Source organism: Herpailurus yagouaroundi, unplaced genomic scaffold (assembly GCF_014898765.1).
Source record: "Herpailurus yagouaroundi ecotype Mexico unplaced genomic scaffold, PumYag 77, whole genome shotgun sequence".
In the NCBI taxonomy this organism is placed as follows: domain Eukaryota; kingdom Metazoa; phylum Chordata; class Mammalia; order Carnivora; family Felidae; genus Herpailurus; species Herpailurus yagouaroundi.
In genome coordinates, this window is record NW_024412388.1 from 58,421,811 (window position 1) to 58,446,873 (window position 25,063).

Below are 25,063 nucleotides of genomic sequence, written 5' to 3' on the forward strand. Positions count from 1 at the left end.
TCTCAAAAATCTAGATTCATGAAACTCTTTTACAAATCTGCATTTAACAGCATCAATTTGTTGCATTGATAAAACACCAACTGTATATTTAGCACTGTGCTAAACACTGTGAGAGAGAGAAAAGAAATATAAAATGTGCACATAGTCCTCAAATAATTTAGAGCCTATCTAGGTAAAATTACCACAGAGAAGGTGATTAGAGAGCATATCATATAAAATACAGTCACATGATTTGTTGAGTGATGGAAAATATAATACTTTAAGAAATTGGAGAGAGATGCAATCACGGCCAATCAATTAAAAAGTTATGTGAAACAGTTTAAAGTTGACCCGTATATTGATATTTGGGTGATTCATCTAAAGTGGAAAGAGAGGAAGTCATTCCAGACAAAGGAAAAAGCTTGAGCAAGAATAAGCATGGTGTGAACATCTGCCAGTGGAGGTACCAGCCTACCCCAGAAGAGAAGAATATAGCTGGATATCTAGGGAGGAAAATTTAAGTACTCATTTTGGTTTTTTTTTCCATTTACTTATAAAATCAGTATTATTGTCTGATATTGTCTGATAACAGGCTTTTATCTCTAAGATATTTCAATAATATAAAAAGGAAGAAAGCCAATGTTTAGCAGGTACACACTGGAGACACTTTGTATTGAAATCTCATGTAGTCACAGTTTAACATCGAAATAACTGTGAGGTCATGATAACCCATAAACTGAGTAATTTTACTACAAAATAAGAAGATTCTAAAATTTCTTAATTCAGGGTTGGGTTAGGTGAAGCAAGGAAAAGATGGCTTTGGTCATGAATTTAATAATAACCCTAGTAGAGAAAATAAATCTTAAAATTATCCCATAAACACTTCAAATGAAAAATCCAAAATTAAATCGGATGTTTCTTCCCCAGTTTTGCTTCTGCTCTTATATGCCCGATCTTGATCTCAGCTTGTACCATTATTTTATTAGTCCACTCAAGGTAGAAATTTGGGAGATATCCTGATTTCTTATTCCTTCTTTCTCTGCATTCACTGCCCCTTCCAAACAATCACCTAAGCTTATACATTTTCATCTAAGTGTATCTCCTTGACCTCTTCAGGCCCTCAACTCTGTCCTGCATTTCTATAAAACCTGTCAACTGGGGCGCCTGGGTGGCGCAGTCGGTTAAGCGTCTGACTTCAGCCAGGTCACGATCTCGTGGTCCGTGAGTTCGAGCCCCGCGTCGGGCTCTGGGCTGATGGCTCAGAGCCTGGAGCCTGTTTCTGATTCTGTGTCTCCCTCTCTCTCTCTGCCCCTCCACTGTTCATGCTCTGTCTCTCTCTGTCCCAAAAATAAATAAACGTTGAAAAAAAAATTAAAAAAAAACAAAAAAAAAACCTGTCAACTTCCTGACTTACATTGTCCTCAGCCCCCTCATTACTCTGTTAATGATCTTTTAAAAACAAATTTAACTTTCTCTGCTTAAAAACACTACAGTGGCTTCTTATTGCCTATTTAATTGAAGCTCAGTCTTAGTCTTTATAATTATTTCAGTGATTCACCCCACCTTTCTTAAGTTTTCTTCTCCTGGCCCTTTATGTTGAGTAGAATTCTCACTGGTAAGTGCAATACTTTTTCTAAAATTTAAATTCTAGATCTTCTCTACCCAACTTTTAGCCATCCTAGAGCAAAGAGAAGCCAATTCTTTATCAAATTACTCACCCAGATTAAGGGGCCATGCTCCATATTTTCAACGTTCAGATATAATTAATACAGACAACCGAGTGTCTAGCTGATCAATGTATATTATATTAAGTGTATAATATTTTCTTGTATGTTTTGCACTTGTTTGATATTTTGAGTCATTATTTAGTTCATATTCTCAAGAATGTGGAAGAGAATATCATTCACTGCATGACGCATTTATCCATGTGGTTAAATATGGAAAATGAAGGAAAAAAAGAATAGAGGTAGGCAGAACCAGAAGCAGAAAACAGTAAGAAAAAACAAGGTAAACAGATTACAAATTCAGCAGAGAAAAAAGAATAAGGAAATAAATCAACATTTATTGATCACTTTGTTTGCCAAACCTATACCAAGACTTTTAATATATGTTATGCTAGACAGAGAATACAGCCGGGAGAGTCATATGAACAAGGAGGACGGAGAGGTATGAAGGTTCTCTTCTACTTCCAAATTCCTTTTATGAAGTTTACATTCGCTTTTTACCAGTGTCTTCATCCATTCAGGCTGCTATAACATAATACCATAGACTGCATGGCTATTAAAAAAAAATTATTTATCACAGTTCAGGAGGCTAAGAAGTCCAAGATTAAGGCACGAAGAGATTCAGTGTCTAGTAAGGGCTTACTTTCTGGTTGATAGATGGCCATCTTCTCTCTATATCCTCACAAGGTAGAAGGAGATAGGGAGCTTTGTGGGGTCTCTTTAATAGTGGCACTAATTTCATTCATGAGGGTTCTACCCTCATGACCTAATCACCTCCCAAAGATCACACCTCCAAATATCATCATATAGGTTTCAACTTATGAATTTTGAGGGGACACAAACATTCAGTCTTTAGCACCCAGGTCCAATTATATAGCTAACACTTCCATATTTTTCCAACCTTCAGTTTAAAGATTACCTCAACAGGAAGGCTTTCCCTGATCACCATGATCAGTAGAACCTCTGATTTTCTCTATCACATTATCCTGTTTATTTGTGTTACATATAATAAAAATATTTCTAATTATTTTGTTTATTAACTACAGGCTGTGAGTTTCGCGAGGTCAGGTATGTCTTGTCTCCATTGCCTTTCTGGGGTCTAGCACAATGCCTAGTACAGAATTGGGCACAGTAACTACCTGTTGAGTATATGAATGACTCTTATCTGATAACATGTGTGTCTCTACATCCCAATAGAAGTTAATTGAGGGCAAGAACAATTTCTCTTGGGTTTTTGTCACATTCATAATGAATTAAGTATTGACTGCAACAACTATTTATATTTTTCACCTATGTGTTGAATAACATGTATTTTAACAATAACAATTTGCTATATTAATACACTAATATAATATTATGAGTAAAGGCAAACTATCATGATGAAATATTGGGAGAGTGAGAAAATCAGGGAAGGAAAGAAGAACAGTATGGTAAATAAAGCTATGATGTAAAATGAGTAAAATCTGGGGGTTCCAAAACCCTTGGCATACAAATGCCATTAGTATCTTAGTAATTTTGTTACAAGGACCATAGTCCAAAAGAAGTACCTAACAGTTCCATTTATTAAGCAGTTAGTTCTGAACAATTTATTAAATATTTATGCCCTGCCTAGTGGCCATTTGAAAAATAATACACATACACTAAAAGGGGAGATAATAGTTTTATTTCATGCTTAAATAACAAAAGTACTTGATGAAACGTGTGTACCTGTGGGACACCACTTATCTTCTCAAACCTTGGAATCACATCAGTCACTACAATTCTGTTTCATATTGATTTTTGGATGACACTTGATTTTTAATCATAGAACCACCAAAAAGCCAGCTTCACAAAGACTGTCATCAAAGGAAAGTGCAATCTAATGTTGAAACTGAGAGCCACCAGTTCACACAATATCTGACTGATGTCAAGTATTGCTTTGTTTCCCCCAAATATTTAAAACAACCCATGTAACACTGTGAATTAACAACAGCATCACAGGTACCTTGGAGCACAGTTTAGGAACAAGGAGAAGTGCTTTCAAGTCCAGGAGACATTAGTTCAAATCTTGAATCTACCTTGTTACCAATTTTGTGACCTTGACAAGTCATTGAAAACTTCCTAAGCTTTGCTTTCTTTATCTTAGAAATACAGATACCAATAATGCTTAGTTTTTGTGGAGATGAAATCAGACAAAAACAAATACCTTTATACAACTGCAAGCACAGTTTTTGGCACAGAGGAAAGTTACAACAAGTGATAATTCCCTTCCCTTCCACAAGAGAATCATGTGCTAATCCTGCCCAACCCCCTTTAATCATTTTGCGGGCCACTGTCTTGCATTACAGAAAACTTCTCACTGGATACCTGTTCACCATGTCCACCATGTTCAGAAAGGTTTTGGACTTTTTCCTTTGTTAGGAGACTCCACCTAATTTCTTTATATAGAGAAAACACATCTTTCTCCTGGTAATAAGTAGTCAATTACTATTGAAAATGTCCTTAAATGCTTTTATTAATATTAGGCCTGGACTCTTGAAAGCTCAGACACAAGCTTTTCCCCACCTCTCACTTCTGTCATCAGCTCCCTTTCACTACAGCCATAGCAGTGGAGATTTAGTTTGAATGGCACAAGATCAATGGAGTTAAAGAAAAAAGAGATTCTACCTTTTCTTTCTCTCCCTCTTCTGTCTCCTCAGAAGCAAATATGGCTCAATGTGCTTAAAATAGGACCTTCATTATATTTGATTCCCTACCAATAGCCTCCACTGTCTTCACCATAGTAGTCCCAAAAGCTTCACCCACTTTTCCAACATGAACCTGATTCCTCCAGCCTCTTTATAAAAGAATTGATAGAGACAAAGTTGATGCTTAATTTCCTTTGTTGGACAGTTAACTTGTCTTTTCTGTGAAGTCCATTTGGTAGGTGAGCTTTTCTCTGGGTACACAATACATAATATTACAGAGAAGACCTTCCAGTAAGACAGATCCAAGTTCAAATCTTGGCTCTACCATTCACTGAAATTGTGACTTGGAATTATGACTTTACCTCTCTAAGCTTTCATCTTCTTAACTGCAAAACAAAGATGATGATAATAAATAACTCAAAATAATAAATAACAGTGAAAAACAAAGTTGTCTATTAAATAATTAATAGTACAGATGAAGTGTTTAGCATAGTAGCAGTAGCAGCTATGTAATAGACTCTCCATAACTGATGGCATCATCATCTTCATCATCATCATCATCATCATCATTATTATCATTTTGTTCATAAAGATAATTGAGTCTAACTGGATCAGTGCAAATCCATTGTTCTTGCTTCAGTGTTAGTCCTCCTACGTGGAGGGTCTCACAGAACTCTGGAGAAAGGAAGCAGTTCATGATTAGCTACTACCATACTCCCTAGTCACTATGGCTCTTTTTGATTCAAAATAGAAATTCTTAAGCAGTGAGTCACATCATAGCCACCATGCCAAGCTCCAGCCACAAAATTAGGACACAAATTTGAAAATTTGACCTATACATGCAATATAACTTGCATACTAAATGTGTAAGGCATAAGGGAAAAAAGTAATGAAACCCTTAATTTTATTTACATTTCTATGTTTGTACAACTTTTGGGTTGTTTTATTGACTAAAACAAAATTCCTGTAGTTCTCTATCAGGTGTCATAAGAATATTTCCTTTTTAAAATATTGTTTCAAAATATTATTTCAATGTAACTATAAGTTATATTTAGATTCATAGAGTGTTAGTACTAGACAGAAAATAACATTAATTCCTTTCATCTATTACCTTCATTTTACTGGTGAAATGAATAAGGTACACAGAAGTACACTGACTTGTACAAGATAGCCCGATTAATAAATGATAAAGCAGGAATAGAATAGAAATATGCCACCTTGCAACTGAAATAGTTTTGACAAAACTTAACATATTTTATACCTTTCCATGGTACAATTTCTCAAACTTGGGTCTCCTGTAGTTATAAATTTCTACAAAGATGTGTAAAGGCTTTACTCTCTATTCTGTCACCTTAAAATTTTATCATGAATTTCTTATGCTAAGCCTTTGAAATAGTTTTCAAAATCCATGAGAACACAGATTTCCCTCTTCATCTCCAGAATTTCCATCAATCCTACTCTCTTTCCTATCCCTCTTCAACTCTGGAGCTGGATTTTAAGTCTCAGATGTGCTCACAGCTGAGCACACTAGGAGGCAGCACAATATAAGGGAAGATCATAAGACTGGAACCCCAGAATCCTGCCTCTATGTTGGATCTTGGTCTAATTATCTCTGTAAGCATGGACCTCACTGAGTCTCAAAACCCACTTGTAGAAAATGAAAGAATTTGACTAGAAATGTTTTTTTTTAAATAATTAACACATATCAGATATACCCAGGTTTTTCACAGGCAAATATTCTCTTCCAAACCTAACTAAAAGTAACCCCAAAAAACAAAACTTAAGCCTCAAGTTAAAGAAATGGATGTTTCTTTGCAATACCCAAATACTTGAGCCTGTCATTATGTCGGGCAATAAAATGTATAATAAGAGTTTCTGACTATTACCAATTAGGTGTAAGACAGAACACATTTCACTTACTACATTTTTGTGTTCAAGTATATGCTTTCTTTGACTTAACAAAATATTTCTAAATGTTACATTATTATTTTAAACTAACAAGTACTAATGAAAGAGAAAACTGAAAAATACTAAAAATTATCTTTCGAATTGAAATTAACTCAAGATTTAAGAAAAAAAGAAATGAAGATAACTGCCGTGCATAAATTTATATTGCTACCTCCCCATGGCTATAGACAAGAATTTTTATATGTGTAAGAAAATGAGACTTTGGTATTTTATTTTCCCCAATGCCGTCTCACTATCTGTTTAACTGGCAATAATAATTTTAATTATAGAAGTTTAAATTCATACTTTTTTTAACATGTTCATTTGTCTTTATAAAGTTTTATTCTTGTACCAATGTTGGTCTTTACACTCAATGAACGGATTTAGAATGAAGATTCAACAGGCTAGATTAATCATGAGAAAACTAGAAATGTTAGGAAGAAGTCATGATAAAACTGAAGAAATTAAAGATAAGACCACTTGTTAAATAGCACTTGTGCATAAATATGACTAAGGATGAAAAAAAAAAAGTTGGTCAGTGATAGACTTTCCTCTTAGAACTCTTAAGGAAGTTCTCCCTTTACATGTGTATATACCATATATACGCATGTATGTGTGTATATATATATATATACACATGTATGTATATATATCTATATGTATATATCATATACTCACATACAGCTTATCATAAGTCAGTCCTGTGTTGTAATGAGATATAGCTTATCTCCCCAATTAGATTATAAATTTCCAGGGGCCATGGGTGACATTTTATCTTTCTTTGGAAAGTCCACAGTTCTTTGCACAGTGCCAGGCATATAAACAGGCATTCAAAAAATATCTGGTGAATAAATGGACTCATTTAAATTAGAAAAGCAAAATATTTTAGTACTTAGCTCAGAGAAACATATGCACTTCTCCTAGTGCTCCATAGTGACTTAAATTCTAGAGCCCCAATCTTTAAATCTGAGCCAAATAAAGATATTGCCATCTTGGTTAACCAATGTTTAAATGTTTACTTTCCTTGTCCTATATTATTATATCTCTCAGGATTCTTTTGTTCATCCAGCTAATGAAATGAGGATTGGGGAACTTCACCCTTCATTAGCTGAGACCCCTCTGTACCCACCCAAACTTGTTCTGCTAGGGAAGGACAAAAAAGGTAACATTGTGAACCTGATGTGGAAAATATGCCACAAATGCATGTGCATGATGAATCACCAGTTGTAAATGATGATACACCATAGTCTGTAGAAATATTTTACAAATATATATTCCTAACATTGTTATGCTATCTGTTTTTCATACTTGCTTTTCTGTGTTTATTCTTGTCAATGTGCATAGCATTATAACATTTTCCCCTTTACATTTCAGAATCAACTGATGAGTCTGAAGTTGACAAAACTCACTGTCTGAATAACAGTGTTTCCTCAGGCACTTACTCAGACTACTCACCTTCCCAGGCTTCCTCAGGATCCTCTAACACCCGGGTTAAAGTGGGGTCCTTGCAGACAACAGCTAAAGATGCAGTACATAATTCTTTGTGGGGTAACAGGTGTGTTTAGAATTCCCTTTTTTCTGTTCCCAAGTGCTTTATTTCAGCAACTTTAAAAAAAATCGAATCTTAATTTTTGAATTGTATTCAGCACATGAGTGGCGTAGAAGACAGAACAGGCAGGTAAGCAAAAACAGTTCCCCTGGGACTTCCAGGAGAGGATGAATGGTCTAGCAGCAAAACCATTGTTTAAGGGAGAGACAGTGGGAGATTATCAGGTTGAGATGATAGGACAAGAAATTGTATTTTTTTGTAATTTTTTTTTTTTAAATTTTTGAGAGAGAGAGAGCATGTGCACATGCAAGTGGGGGTGGAACAGAGAGAGAGGGAGAGAGAGAATCCCAAGCAGACTCCTCACTGTCAGCATAGGACCCAAAGCAGGCTCCATCTCACAAACTGTGAGATCATGACCTGAGCTGAAATCAAGAGTCAGAGGCTTAACTGACTGAGTCATCCAGGCATCCCTTATAAATCAGAAACCAAAAGCCCTGTTTGCCCAATACTTATTTATGACACATGTGCTCATTTCACTATCCAAAATGGGTTAAAGTAAGATGCATGGAAAGCACTTATTGCCTAGTGTGAAGTAAATAATAAAATTTTCAATGCTATCATCATCATCATCATCATCATCATCGTTATCATCATCATCAATTTATTATCATCTGGAAAAGTTAGGATGTAAGTAAAAATATTTAATCTTTCCAAAATAGTTCCTACTATATTATTTCCATTTTACAGATGAAAAATTAAAAGACAAAGAGCACGATAGAATGACTCCATGAGGTAGTACTCACCCAGTTCTGATTCTTTGTTTTGTAACTTGCTGCTATGTTTTATGCTATAAACAACAAATACAAATCATCATATGATATAAGTAGTCACTGATTTCGACTCATATTTTATTGATAACATCAGTACTGTTAGTAAGATATTCTTTGGTAATTAATGAATAACTATTTCTACCTTTCAATGCCCGTGATGAAAATATTCAATGCCTGTGATGAAAATATTAGCAAAAACAAAAATCTCTCACTGATAAAAAAAATATATAATTCAATGTTATAACTGTGCAAATCATTTACAATAAACCTAGAAAAATGAACCTCTTCTAGAGATACTTTGGTCACTAGTGTAAACAGGCTAATGACCAAAAATATAATATAATATAATATAATATAATATAATATAATATAATTTACATTCTAAGAAAATGTGTTCTCTATACAATGGATTTAACGTCTTCAATACCTGACCTTCAAATATATGCTATTCGAAGATAGTCTGGGTTCATTGGATGTATCAAGTATTTATAAGAAAGGTACTCTCAAACAATAGTTTGGAAATGTAAGAATCAGAAATTCCAGGATGAGGACCAGAAAGGAATCAGGGGATTCTAATTATGGGACAAGTTTCAGGACCATTACTGAAGACCCATCCATTTCTCTCACTCATTTAATCATCCAACAAACACCTACTATGTGCCTACGATGCTAGGCTTGAAGAGAAAAAAAAAATTTCTGCCCTCATGAGTTTACATTCTAGCAGAGGACACACGACAAAACGCGATAAATAAAATAGGTAAGTAAATTATATATGTTAGAAGGTGATAATTACAAGGAGGAAATAAAAGTCAGAGAAAGGTATAGGGATAGATATGAAATAATAATGCTATCTTAGTCATAAGTGAGGTGTGGTTGGATGATCCGTTAACAAAGGATTGTGGCATTTTTGGATGATGCTTCTCTTTCTGACAAAGACCCAGCTCTTCCCCATTTTCATGTTTCTTCTTCCCACTGTCTTCACAGGATTGCACCATCTTTCCCACAGCCTCTTGATTCAAAGCCATTACTCAGCCAGCGGGAGGCTGTTCCCCCAGGGAATCTACCACAGCGTCCTGACCGGCTGCCAATGAGTGATGCCTTCACTGACAACTGGACTGATGGTTCACATTATGATAACACAGGGTTTGTTGCAGAAGAGACCACAGGCGAGAATGCCAACAACAATCCTCTCTTAAGTTCGAAATCTAGAAGCACATCTTCTCACGGACGCAGACCTTTGATTAGGCAGGATAGGATTGTTGGTGTTCCCCTGGAACTTGAGCAGTCTACACACAGACACACACCAGAAACAGAAGTGCCTCCTTCCAATCCTTGGCAGAATTGGACCAGAACCCCTAGTCCTTTTGAAGACAGGACCGCTTTCCCTTCCAAATTAGAGACAACCCCCACCACCAGCCCATTGCCTGAAAGGAAAGAACATATAAAAGAATCTGTTGAAATACCTAGTCCTTTTTCTCCAGGAGTACCATGGGAGTATCACGATTCCAATCCCAACAGGAGTCTTAGCAATGTCTTTTCTCAAATCCACTGCCGCCCAGAATCTTCTAAAGGTGTTATTTCCATTAGCAAAAGCACAGAGAGGCTTTCCCCACTAATGAAAGATATCAAGTCCAATAAATTCAAAAAGTCACAGAGTATCGATGAGATTGACATTGGTACGTACAAGGTTTATAATATACCATTAGAAAACTATGCTTCTGGGAGTGATCACTTAGGAAGCCATGAACGACCAGATAAAATGTTGGGACCAGAGCATGGTATGTCCAGTATGTCTCGAAGCCAGTCAGTCCCAATGCTGGATGATGAGATGCTCACTTATGGAAGTAGTAAAGGGCCACAACAACAGAAGGCTTCCATGACAAAAAAAGTCTATCAGTTTGACCAAAGCTTCAATCCCCAAGGAGCAGTGGAAGTTAAAGCCGAAAAGAGGATACCACCCCCCTTTCAACACAATTCTGAGTACGTGCAACAGCCCAGCAAAAACATCGCCAAGGATTTGGTTAGTCCTAGAGCTTACAGAGGATACCCACCAATGGAGCAAATGTTCTCATTTTCTCAGCCATCTGTTAATGAGGATGCTGTGGTGAATGCCCAGTTTGCAAGCCAAGGTGCCAGGGCAGGCTTCTTGAGAAGAGCTGACTCCCTGGCGAGCTCCACAGAAATGGCCATGTTTAGAAGGGTCAGTGAACCTCATGAGCTGCCTCCGAGTGATAGGTACGGCAGACCTCCATATAGGGGAGGTCTGGATCGCCAAAGCAGCGTTTCAGTGACTGAGTCCCAGTTCCTGAAAAGGAATGGCAGGTATGAAGATGAACACCCTTCATATCAAGAAGTGAAAGCTCAGGCGGGAAGTTTTCCAGTTAAAAACCTTACCCAGAGGAGGCCACTGTCTGCAAGAAGCTACAGTACAGAGAGTTACGGTGCCTCCCAAACCAGGCCAGTTTCAGCTAGGCCTACTATGGCAGCTCTTTTGGAAAAAATACCATCTGACTATAACTTGGGTAACTATGGTGACAAGCCATCAGATAACAGTGATATAAAGACGAGGCCTACTCCTGTGAAGGGAGAGGAGAGCTGTGGTAAAATGCCTGCAGACTGGAGACAACAGCTGCTTAGACATATAGAAGCTAGAAGGTTAGACAGGGTATGTCTGGCATTTCTCTGTAAGAATATCCCTCCTGCCTTTAGTTTTACTTTATTGGCATTTCTAAGCACATGTAGTGAAGCATGAACTACATGAATGAATAGATGATCAGCATTTTATTTATCTCTATATTGTGGGGAAATCGATCATAATAGTTTCTCATGGATATTGTTTACTGCTCTTCGAGAGTCCATAACCTGTAGGTGAATGATTTATCAAATCTAGCCTAAATATTGTTAGTAAGAAAGAATTTGACTCTATTATATGGGACGGTGCTTCAATTGCTTTCTGGCCATTAAGGCAGAATGCCTCTCCTAGGACACAGAACTGTTCTCTAGTGACCTAAGGAGTACGATTTTTATTGAATCTATAAAAAGTGAGTATTTTGCCCCTTAATGCACAGACTCACTTATAATAAAGTCAAGCCTAATTTGTTTATAAAATTTGCATACAGTTACTGCTATGGGACTCGTAAACTTATTACTTCTAATGAGCAATAATCTTCCCAGCAAGAAACAGAAAGATAAAATAAGCAGAGATTAAATGCCCTCCTACACATTACTTTATTAAATAAAAAATCCTGCCATTTCAAATGTTGGCTTTTATAAAGAAATAAATGCTTAAATTCAAATCATACTATAGGCAACAAAAATAGCTGATGTCTTTATGAAGACTACAAATGTACAAATTAGTGTGAATATTGCAACAACAACGCAAAAGGAAATTAATCCCAATTCAGTTACAAACTGAGTCATAATAAAGCATGGAATGAATAGTGATTGAGGAGAGTAAAAAAATATATATATATATGTACTGTTTTAAAGCTGAGAATGACTTTTTGTTGCCTGTTCATATCTATCTCTCTAAGAAAAATCTGGTATTCCATTTTGTAGAACTATGATCAATTGACCATTATCAGTGAGTATACTTCATGGCTTTGGTGTAGAGGGCTTTGCGTACTCTGCATTGACCTTAGAATCCTCAGGTCTCTTGTAAAAATAGAGCCTTTGTTCTCATTTCCTAGGGTTAAAAAACTTAGTGTAAATTGGGGCTCTGGGTAATAATTAATAATATGCCATTAGAAAGTTTTGCTCAATAGTTTTATTATTTTATTTGGTGTCCTGTTAAAAACACAGGTCACTGCATTTATTATATATTTCTTTAATATTGAATTTTATGTTTTCAGGTATACTCTTTTTAAGTAATTATATTGTTTGGAGGTCGTGTCTACATGACAAGAACACAATTATTTTTAGGGAAAAGTGAACTGATAAATGGGGGTGTGGGTGTTAGTTTTTCAATGTGGAAATTGGTTCTGCCTTGCAAAATATTTCATCAGAATGTCTGTTTCAAATAGGTGTGCTCAGTCCCATTGAAGGGAGCCTCATCAAAGCCTCATGACTGGCTGTCAGTGGGAGACACCTGGTCAGTTGTCACCATGCCTTACCTCAACTTTTACCCTCCATGTAGACAGATAACTTGGAGGGCGAAAATATTTGGGGCCAAATAATACAGTACAGTTTGGGAACTCTGGCCTCGTGTAGACACGACCATACGTAACAGGGTAAGATGAACTAGTCAAGAAAGGTTATGAGAAGCTTTTCGGAGCATATGTGCAATGGCTAGTAATTTGAGGCAAGAGAAGAGTGAGTGAGAACAAAGCATGAGAAAGAAGACAAAATTCTAAGCACTTGGTACCATCATTTATTTACTGGTTTCTCAGATAAACAGTTCCTCTCCTTTGATCAGAGCTACTCCGCTAGCTGGAGCAGGAATTTGGAAAGAAGAAAATAGGTCTGGGGGAGGGGGATTTGGATCAGCAGAAGTTTGGAAGCCTCCTGACAATCCCAGATCCAGATAATTAAAAGTAAACTCATGCGTGTTTCCTATTGCTGTGCCCACACCTTCCTTTTTAATTAGCTTCCACGTTTCCCCTGTATGTTTATAATTCCCTCAGTCTGTCTTTCATTCCTCAGATCAACTTCAATGTATGTGCAATAGCTTCTTATTTTATTCCAAGAAATTAAGTTACCTGAGAGTATTGCTTCAAGCCACTGGGTTCTGAAAGTTCTTTTTCTTGTTTCCTCCACGTAACATTTCTTCCCCCCCCCCCCCCCCCAATGGAGTTGTTGAGCTTTTCAGGCTGTATCTTACTTAAAACTTTTCAGCTATTCACAAACATGAATTCAGGGTACTGAAGCACAGTCTCGTTATATAAAACTAGTTTAGACATAGCTGTGCTACTTCACATACTGTTCAAAGTCAGACTGCACCGGAGATTTGGTGTGTTTCTTTCCCAGTGAAATTTAGGTGAAGATTTCAATCCAGATATCAAATAGTTATGTTAGAAACCATAAGATCTTTGTCCATTCTTCATAAGACAGAACTGCCTAGAGGCCTGGACATTGGATAAGCTTAACAGCCCAAAATGGTGTTGGTTAAGGATCTTGCCGGTGTTGACCTTGGAGAGGCAGCTACATACAGATAAAAGATGCTGTTTTCTCCTGTAGTTTAACCTCAAGGCTCATGCTTCCACTACAGAGTCCCACTGTGACTGAGAGAATTTAAAACCTGAACCCCTATGTCCGAGATTGCTACTCTTCTGCAGGAACTAAGAAGGCACTAGACTGAAGTAATTTTAAACCTTAAGGAATCATTCAGGTGCTAGATTGAAATGTTCAGTGTCCTTTTCAACTTTGGCATGGTGACAATGAAAAATCTCTGGATGAAATAATCAAGGATCCATAACAAATGTGATTGGTAGACAAGCACACACCATCAGGAGCATAGTCTTTCAACTGAGTTCAGTAAAACTGATGCTAAAAGTCATTACTTTGCAAACAACGCCCTCAGAACAGAATAGCTGTTTTCTGTTATTGTTCAAGAACAGTCAGTCTTTAAAAAGTGTACTAAGTTAATTTGTGTAGTTTTTTTTTTAATCCAAAATAAGAGAATTACTTAAAAGGGCCAAATACTGTTAATTATTACATTTTTATGAGAGTTGGAAAGTGGAGATTATACTAATGGAAGCTATTTGATGACAGGGCCTACAAAATGTTTTAATTTAAATGACGTCCTGTAGAAAAAAATTAACTAGCTATCAGACACTTGGGATAACTTTAGATGCACTGATTGAAGGATAACCACGATGCAGATATCACCAGAGTGCTCTAGATAGTTAGGTATTTTTGATACATAGCACTGTGCTCGCTTCGGCAGCACATATACTAAAATTGATGCATAGCATTAATAGTTCAAATAAAAATTCCTATAGATTCATTATGAAATTTCTCCATTTTAAAATGTAATTTTTAAGCAACAAAAAAAAAAACCTTAGAATCCTCAGATCCACATACAAGTTATTTGACTGGTTTTACTAAATTAATCAGTAAATTCAGTTAGCCAATAGTCAGATTGAATGATTTTTTGACCAGATCTTTTTCTGAGTTGCTGTAATTATGTCTATAGACAGAAATAAAGGACACTGATTTTGGCTTTAACATTGTAGTACATCCATTTTAAGGCAGCATTAGAAGCTGGCATTTGTCTTTTGTATGTGTTTATCTCACAATGTGAAAGAGACCATGAGATTTGCAGCTGGCAGAATTTGATTAAGATCGCACTGTTTGAAATTTTCGAATCAATAGACTACCACAGATGAACAACATTTGTCCAAAGTCACTACTATCATGATATAGAAGAGATAGGTTTTATGCCTTTGAGTTAGCAGCAAATGTAAAACAGAATGTATCCTTGCTTTTTTGTCTTTTCTGTAGTTTTGGATGGTACTCATTATGTGCATAACTAACACTGTTTACTGTATGCTTCTGTCTGATCAAGTGCATGTTTAAAAGGAAGTTACTGTTTGCCCGCTTAAAGTTAAATGTTATAAATTTAAACATGTTCATGTAATAATCAGTTTGTTGAGCATGTGTTCACACCCTGTCACATGATTATTTCCTCTACTCAGAATGCTGCTTACAAACACAACACAGTTAACCTTGGCATGCTGCCCTATGGAGGTATTTCAGCAATGCATGCAGGCAGAAGCATGACTTTAAACTTGCAGACTAAGTCTAAATTTGATCTACAAGAACTACCTCTTCAGAAAGTAAGTATGGACTGCCTTACATGTGTCAGCATACCAAAGCCAATTAATGTTGTTTGTTCACTTAATGTGTTTAGGCTGTACATACAACCCTGCTTATAGACTCTCCTGAGTTCAAAAAGCACAAGGGCAAATGATGTGGAGCCCAAACTCTTAGCTGCTAAATGAATCTTTGGAGCTAGAACGATTCGCAGGTTCCTGCTTAATAGCTTTGCTTTTTGGATTGAGCAGGCACATGGCTTTTTGAGTTGCTCTAAGGCTCATTTTCTTATTACCCATTTCTTTTTCTTTTCTTCTTTGTTTTCCTTTCTTTCGTGTGTGTGTAGATATATAAACATATATTTTTAAACCTTTTCAGAGATAGCCCTATGTTCCCTTGCTGACACATTCTGAGAACAGAGCTAGAAATTATTGTTGGATTTCAGTTGATTCCTTTGGAAACGACATAGAGACCTAAATTAGAATGGAAATGAAGTGTTTGGCACTTCTCGATGCTCCTTCAGCCCATTGTCTTTGTGGGAAATATTACACAGACATAAAACGTGAGGAGCAAGTTGTGGTTTAGCTAGCAAATTGTTACTCACCCTAGACTAATGGGAAAGGAGCACGTTAACATGGCCTTAGGTGAAATTGTGGGCTAATTTGAAATGGAATATACTGGAAGAGGAAACATTTCCATTGTCAAAAGAACATTTCTGCTGTTTTATTCAGGCAAAACTGAGAATGCACATTTTACCTGTTGAAATGGATTAATGCCTCTGTCTTAGTTACATTTTGATGGAGGCTAATGAGTCATTTTCACACAATATGTCATTATGACTATATTATTAATATAGTCATTAACCTAGTAAGTTTTATGAAAAAAGCAATGCAAAGTAGGGATAACAGAATGACAGTAGCCTCCAAACACTTCTCTCATAATAAAATTGATGAACATAAGGAAAAAAAAAAAACCTATCCCAGCAAAATGAGGGTCAAAAGACCTTGAATCCATGTTTTATTGTCAAATTAGTCTTAATAACAATCCCTGACTCTGGATAGTTTGCTTCCTACTGTGAATAGAGGAATAAAACCAAAGAGACATTTATATTCACAGCTTTTTCCTCACCCACAATTATTTTGGAAAGAAAAAAAAAGACTAAATTAAGAACTTTTGAATGTTGTTTTTCCTGTCCTCAGTCTCCTGTGGCAGGACAAGGGGTGTGTAGGTAACTTTCCTTCCAGGGAGAAGAACAAACCCTGGTTTGTGGTGTTTGCTAATGTCTGTGATGTAACCACTCCCTCTATGGCCAAATTCAAGGTACTAACTTAACATCGCTGAACACAGAACTGGGACATGAGTCCAGTTAGCTCTCACGAGCTAGTACAAATCAGCTCCAGCACACTATCAGCAAGACCCTTTCTATGGCAGCCTCTACTTTAATGGAACCTTTTCTTCATGTCCCCTCAGATGCCCAGGGTTCTCATCTTCTGCCCTCACAAAACCAGCATTCAAAAGACCCTGAAATGTGTTTGCACTAAGGAGTAATGAGACATCACAACTGAAATAGGTCTCTCCCCTGGAGGGCTTGGCACTTGGTAGAAATCAAACCCTTAAACTAAGAGGGTGGAATTTCAAAATTCAGTGAGCAGATTAGAGACATGTTGATAGGAAGGGAGCTATTGCTTGAACCCCCTCAAATTATATGGAAAACCCCTTATTTTGTTTAATGTTTAGTCCTATTTGCTTATCCATCTATAGAATGACATAAATATATTCTGAAAAATGGGGCTATACTTGAAACATATATTTCTCAATGTTTGCAGTGTTCCCCAGATATAAATTCAGTACCTCTGTGTTGCTGTATTAATTTTCTGATCTTGTGTGGGGTAGCCTAGAAAATGCATTCATTAACTGTTACTATAGCTCTAAGATCATTTATATCAGAAATATTACAGAGTTATCATATTTGGAGACTTTTCAACCTTCCTCGGTTAGGTACAGAGATGAGCTAAAGGAATTCTCTTTGGGAGCTGCATTAAACTGCAAACCAACAATAATTCAAGTATTGAAATATTCCATCTCAAAACGAATTATCATCAATATGTTATTATCCACACCAGAGAGAGAGAGAGAGAGAGAGAGAGAGAGAGAGAGAGAGAGAGAAGGCAAGGGAGGGAATAAAGAATACGGACAGGGCAACTACTCCATTACCCCTAAAAGATTTTATGACCCTAAATTATCAGTTTAAGGCCTATAAACTTTGAGCTTTAGACATCTGGGACAACTTTCCTACCTGCTGCCAGTGCAGGAACTTTATTAGGTATGGGCACTGAGTGCTCGATATCTCAATAATACTCCAGACCCTACTTCCATGGATTCCAGTCTGTCTCTGCCCCATTATCTTTGTGCTCAGGCACATCTCTTCCACAGAGCTTCTTTAATTTGAAAATTTCTTTGGTTTCTCTGCCAAGTTTTAGAGACAGCCTCTCGTAAAATTTTCCTTTCTTGGCTCCACTGGCCATTGCTAACAGATCCTATGTTTGAGGCTTAATTTCCCTGAACCCTTCTCACCAGGAGAGGAGACAGGCAAAAATTATTTTCCTTTGCATAAAAACCTATTACAACACTTTCGCTACTTAAGATAATAAAAATTAATGTCAGTAATTTAAGATTTCTTTTCAGTCTCTAAATGCTTGTGAGCCACGAAAATTTCATTGAAAATATAGAGTAAGAGCAATTTATAAACAAACATTTTCAGTAGATAAAATTGACAAAACTGTTCATGTTCCCGTGGAAATACTGAGCTCTTTTTATTTATAAAATTCCTAAATGACAATACTGGCAATCCTTAGTTAGGTGCTGTGGTAAATGACTCTGAATGTCGAAGGAATCTAAATTAACATTTTCATGCATTACCATGTAAGCACTGGAATTCGAGTTGCAGCTACTTTTGTGTAGGTAGTGCCCTACCCCGGGAACATACAAGGCTGAAATCCACACTCTTTCCCCATACTCTGTTTTCAAGCCTTAACCTCTCTCAATTAAGAGAAAGGAGCACTGTTTGTATTTTCTCTGTCACACTGAGACTATCTGTTTGCAGGTTGCCCAGAGAGGGCACCTTTCAGTGCTTCTGACCACCCCCGACCTCCATTTTGGTAATTGACAGGAAGTCACTTTGTGCTAACTGAGGTCCTGACTCAGTGTATTATTTGTTTTTTGGTTTGAGTTTCTATTTAAGTTACCAAAAAATCTAGTTTTTTTTTCAAATTTTTAAACAAATTTGTAATAAATTATTTAAAGGATATAGCTATTTGTGAATGAAGATCAAAGAATCTATACTTCTATTTTAAAAGTGAATATTTATGTAGATGAAAAGAAAAGACTTTCCCAGATTTTGCTGTGCATTGAATATTTCTAATTTGTTCATATTTATTACATGCCAGGTCAAGTATTAAACATTTTTCATGAATTACAAGCCACATATAGGCTCCATACTATGAACAGTAAATTACATATTCTATGGTAATTTTATGACATCTGTTAAGATATTAACAGAATGTTAATAAATACAACAAAATTATTTTATTATTTTTTAAATGTTTTATTTCTTTTTGAGAGAGAGAGAGCATCAGCAGGGGAGGGGAACAGAGTGGTGGGGCCCAGGATCCAAAGCGGGCTCTGTGCTGACAGCAGCAAGCTCAATGCGGGTCTCAAACTCACAAACCATGAGATCATGACCTGAGCTGAAGTCGGACGCTCAGCTGACTGAGCCACCCAGGTGCCCCAAAATTATTTTAATATTCTTTAATGTTTTTATTCATTGATATTTATTTTAATTTCCTAAAAAAATTAATAGTACTTATAACCAGAACACTTAACCTATATAAATCAGCTATTAAATTATAAAATTATTAATATTTTCTATCTATTCATTTATTTATTTATTCATTCATTCATTTATCCATTTATCATTTATTTACTGCCTCTCCAAAAAGCATTTAAAGCAACTTTCTATGACATTATTAATGGTTCCATGTGCTTCTTTGGATGTGTTCTGTTGTAATTGAGCTTAGCTATTGTCTTGAAATTTTATGTTATTAGAGAGAAATCTAATATTGTAAAATGTCAGTTCAAAATGCCATTTTTATTATCCAGATTAATGGTAGAATAAGAATTTGAACAAGAGAATAAAGACTAGGATTTATGAAGAATCTACTGTGTACCTGGTACCATTAGGTACCTTAAATATGTTTTTTCACACTACCCTCATAAATCCACAAAGGAAGTATTTATCTCATTGTACAAATGAGGAAACTGAGGCTCACGTGTCACACAAAGGAACTTCCCTCAATTCTGTTTTACTACTGTAACCCTGGCACTTAACATGGTAGTAGGCAAAATTTGAATCTGACTCTGCTTGGCACCCTGGTCCCTGCTGTTTTTACTGTACAATGAAGCCTTCTCAAATATTTATAAAACCTGGCATTTTCAGAGAACATAACTCAAAATAGTTGATAAAGTTTGTTCATATACATTATGATCTCACATCATCTTCACAATAATCCAGAAAAATAGATATTATGGGATGGAGAAGAGAATACACAAGTCGAATATATTAACTAATCCAAAACCTATCATGACCCAAATCATTCCCTCTGTGCTACGGACACAGGGCTCTCATAGCAGAATTTAGTAAATGTTTAATGTTACCTTAAGTAACCTTACCTTACCTTTACCTTAAAGTAACCGCTTAAAGTTACCTCATGCTCACCCATTTCCTGGGCACTCAGTATCACCAGGAAATATGCTTGATGGCAGGGAAAGGCCAAAGATTGTGAACACCCCAAAATCACAAGTTAATCATTCCTGCTACTGCAGCCCCAGAGACAAGTGGGACTGGGGAAGAAATCACTGGCCTCTTCTTTTTTTTTTTTTTTTTTTTTGTGTGTGTGTTTTTTTAATATGAAATTTATTGTCATATTGGTTTCCATACAACACCCAGTGCACATCCCAACAGGTGCCCTCCTCAATGCCCATCACCTACTTTCCCCTCCCTTCCACCCCTCCATCAACCCTCAGTTTATTCTCAGTTTTTTTTTGTTATTTATTTATATATGAAATTTATTGTCAAATTGGTTTCCATACAACACCCAGTGCTCATCCCAAAAGGTGCCCTCCTCAATACCCATCACCCACCCTCTCCTCCCTCCCACCCCCCATCAACCCTCAGTTTGCTCTCAGTTCTCAACAGTCTCTTATGCTTTGGCTCTCTCCCACTCTAACCTCTTTTTTTTTTTTTTTCCTTCCCCTCCCCCATGGGTTCCTGTTAAGTTTCTCAGGACCCACATAAGAGTGAAACCATATGGTATCTGTCTTTCTCTGTATGGCTTATTTCACTTAGCATCACACTCTCCAGTTCCATCCACGTTGCTACAAAAGGCCATATTTCATTTTTTCTCATTGCCACGTAGTATTCCATAGTGTATATAAACCACAATTTCTTTATCCATTCATCAGTTGATGGACATTTAGGCTCTTTCCACAATTTGGCTATTGTTGAGAGTGCTGCTATGAACATTGGGGTACAAGTGCCCCTATGCATCAGTACTCCTGTGTCCCTTGGATAAATTCCTAGCAGTGCTATTGCTGGGTCATAGGGTAGGTCTATTTTTAATTTTCTGAGGAACCTCCACACTGCTTTCCAGAGCGGCTGCACCAGTTTGCATTCCCACCAACATCACTGGCCTCTTCTAATTCCACCTCTGCAGGTGTGTGGCTGGGGTATAGCATGATCTCTTCCACATTGAAGAAACTGATACTTTTTTGTCTTGTTCCTTTCTTTTCAACTTCTACCACCATATTATACCGTAGCACCCACTACTTAGTGCCTTATTGGAACAGACACTAATATAAATTACAATTTCAGAGGAAGGGAAGTTGAAGTGATGGAAATATATGTATTAAATAATCTTTTCATAGAATTTTGCCTGGAAGAAGATGGCCTTGCTATCTGTTTTATTACTTGATACTCATCCTACTATCTTTTGAATTAGAGAAATTTAGATAGAAATGTTTGCACCTATTTAAAATTATTTTTTAAATTTCTAATGTCCTTTCTTACTGGATCTATGCACATGATTCAGGATCAAATAGTACCAACATTTGATGTGCATTTATTCACCCTACTCTCATGGGTTACTTAATCCCATTTTTTTTCTGCTGAAAGCAAAGCAAGATTTATGTAGCACCTTGGGGCTATAGTTTCTATTGCCTATAGTTTCTATTGATTCTGCTGGATTTATTATTGGCTATCTATCACTCAAGGAAGATTCACTTATCTTTCTAATTATGAAAAAAACCTCCAGCCTGTAAATCCACATAAATCCTCATGGACAATGACTAACATTACCAACATAATGATGTTAGTACTCATACATACGCTTCCTAACCATAATAATGAAATGCTGGTTTAAAAATCATCTGAACATTACATTACCACCTTCAGATTGAACCCCTTGAAATCAAAATCATTTATATTGTAACTTGGCGTATATTTGTCTTTGTAATACCTATTTTTTAAATATATGTGGAAAATAAATTATATTCCAATTTTCACTGGAAATACTTTTGGGAAAATTGTTTTTAAAACATTTTTGAATCTATGGTAATGCCTTTGTGAACTATAGGCTAATTACTAAGCAAAATAGATCCTTGAGATCTTAAGGCATACATCCTGACACATTTGCAAAGTGCCAAATGCTAATTCCACTCTCATATAAAATCTCCAGCTAAATGCAGTAAGTATAATTTGTCAAGCATTCAGTGTATCCATTAATTAGCTAACCCAAGTAAAACTACTGGGTCAGCTAAGCTCATTTATTCATATACGTGAATCCTGCATATACACACATACTCACATAGGCACATATAAACACATGCATGCACACATTTATATACATGCATATATATATCACACGTTTTCATGCATATTTATGTCTCAGCCAAATTAGAAATTACTTCTTCCAGTACACACTTGTGCTCATTCACAGTAGTCAAAAACATAAATGTTAAATCTATAAATGTCCATGGTCATTTTTGGGACAGAGTCCCATCAGCAAAACTCCTAGCATTGGAGTATTTCTTAACAAATATAATTTCTGATTTTTCACTAAATCATAATGACCATTTTGTCTATATTTTGAAATATTAAAGATCTACAGAATTTAGACGCTGAGAAAATGGTGCAATATGGTAATTTTTGATGTCTTCTATATTTAATTGGTTACATATGCTGAGGAAAAGAAGATTCATTCCTACTTTTTTAAAGTATCTAAAGAAAACATCTAGAATGTAGTATTAGAAATAATTGAATGAGTAACTGAATCTCAATTTGGTTATTTTCTCTGAAATAACAAATTTCAACAATGATAGCTTCATTACTTTTTTAAATGTTTTTCAGTTGCTCCTTTTAACCTTTGTTAGAATTTTCACAACTCAGCAACTGCATTTACATACAATTCAGTAGCAGTTTGTGAAAAGTAATAATTTTTAGTAAATAGCTGTACACCTTAGGAACAGAATGTGAACCCACTGTATAATTCTTTTTTAGATTACCCATCCCCGCCCTCCCCCCAACATTGATAAGCTGTTTTCATGGTCTTTATACTTCTCCAAACTTAAACTCCCCTTCCTCCCAGGATGTCTCACTTAAGAAAAACAAAAAAGGCCAGAGCATTCTTGAAATGAATAAAGGAAATTGCTTTCAGGAAATTCCTTTAATTTCCGTGTCTAGTGAAAGTATTTTTTTCACGTGTCTGCATGTTTATGTTTTCTTTGACCCCTGTAATGTAGAATCGATGTGGTTGCTAATTCTAATTTTAAAAAGAGAGAGAGATTCCTAAATGAATGAAGAACCTACACCATTACGATATTAGAATGTCAACTAAAGGGTTTTCACCTTTTTTTAACACCAAGAAAAAATCTGCAATTCTCAGTTGCTCTCTGTGACAAAGAGTCCTGTCTGGGAAGCTGAAGCAGGACTCGTAGAGGAAATAGAGAAGGAGATGGACATGATATAGAGGGGGGAAAAAAAGGGATATTTGTGTTATATATTCTGGCCACTTCTTAAAAGTGTATTTTGCAAACACCTAGCCAGATGAACACATTTTTTATCCCATTTCACTGGCAAAGAAATCAAGCCAGAAAGACATGGATATTAATTTAAACCAAAAACAAACAAAAAAACACCAGCTAGGAGTGCTTACCCTGAATACTTATATTTTAACTGCTTAATTTTAATAACTTGATTTGTTGTATTTTAATATATAGAAAAACTGTGGGGGAGGGGCATATGCAAACGTGTTAATCTGAAAAAGGAAAAGACTATAATGGAAATATTATAAAGGAAATATTAGTAAATAAAGGAAAATTAATGCTTGAAAACAGACAGACAGGGATTTAGTAGCAATCTGTTTTTTTTTCAAGTAATATGTACTTTAAATGTGTTACCTACATGTGAATTTTCAAACAACCACAAGTGAATGCATTCCTAGCTAACCCAGAAGCTTCAGTTCAGGATGGTTTTTCTCTTTGTTCATAGTTTCTGATAGACTCCTGAAAAAGGAATTCACATGGCCAAAGTACAATAAGAAAATTGAGTTACCTCCTTACTTTTCATTATATCCATTATACCTTAGGAAAACTCCATCTGGTATCATAACCCTGTTTTAAAATAGTTCCAAGCAATCCTTTTTAAAAAACGCATGCAATCAGCATGCAGATTGGATGGTTATATAATTGTTTTTTTAAAAACCAACAAGGACCACTCTGTATAACCAGATGAGAGCTGCCAAGCCGCCCATCTGTGCAACATTGTGAAGAGAATGGCCCAGTTCTCCCACCCTGGGGTTGGACACTTCCTCACACAGAATAGAGCTGCACATGCACCCTCTAACTAGGCTTGATTTATCCATAGGGATACTTCAAAACATATACAGAAAACGGTGTACGAAACAGCATCATTTCTCATCCACAGAAGAATTCCCCAGCAAATCAAGGAGTAGCTGCATATGTGGTAGGTTAGAGAAGGAGAAAAGTCATTGAGAAAAGTTAATCTCATTCCACAGGAAAAATGTACCACTACTATATCCCTCTATGGGAGCCCATCTTTCTGATGGTTGTAATTACCTGCTCAGGTCAAACTATGGAACTCTCTCCCATATCAAATACTAATAATAATAAATACAGGGGTATTATTATTTGTTAAAAAAAATAAGCAGTAAATCAGCTAAAAATCTATGAGGTGTTTAAACTTAAAGCACAAATGATCTATATAAATAAATTTAGAAACACAACAGTCAGATTTATTTTATGCTGTGATTCTAATAGCACAACGTTTTTGATGTTGCTTTCATATTTCCCTAAAAGCTATCTGTAGATAATGTCATAGTACCGTAAGTCTTACACTATGCTATTATTAACACTATTTTGGATTAGTGCAACGCATGTTCTCCCAGAATCAGTACAGCCTTATAAAATTTGTTTTAGGTTTGGAATATTGAAAGTTATATACTATGTATTATATGGTTTCAGTTTATAGTCTAAACGGTAAGA

General features: G+C 36.0%; 1 protein-coding gene across 10 annotated transcripts in view; it reads left to right on the forward strand.

Annotated features, from left to right (window-relative positions):
* The window catches only part of LRRC7 (leucine rich repeat containing 7), a 567,116-nt gene that overhangs the window by 464,181 nt on the left and 77,872 nt on the right, over positions 1-25,063 (forward strand). For 5 of the 10 annotated variants that reach the window (XM_040470602.1, XM_040470606.1, XM_040470608.1 and 2 more), the window contains 4 exons: positions 7,367-7,478; positions 7,691-7,871; positions 9,680-11,360; positions 15,331-15,471. In XM_040470602.1, the coding sequence (XP_040326536.1) occupies positions 7,367-7,478; positions 7,691-7,871; positions 9,680-11,360; positions 15,331-15,471 (2,115 nt within the window). Of the gene's footprint in view, positions 1-7,366; positions 7,479-7,690; positions 7,872-9,679; positions 11,361-12,717; positions 12,925-15,330; positions 15,472-25,063 lie in introns of those variants that run through there. The other 5 variants (XM_040470604.1, XM_040470607.1, XR_005788652.1 and 2 more) reach the window with 4 other exon arrangements.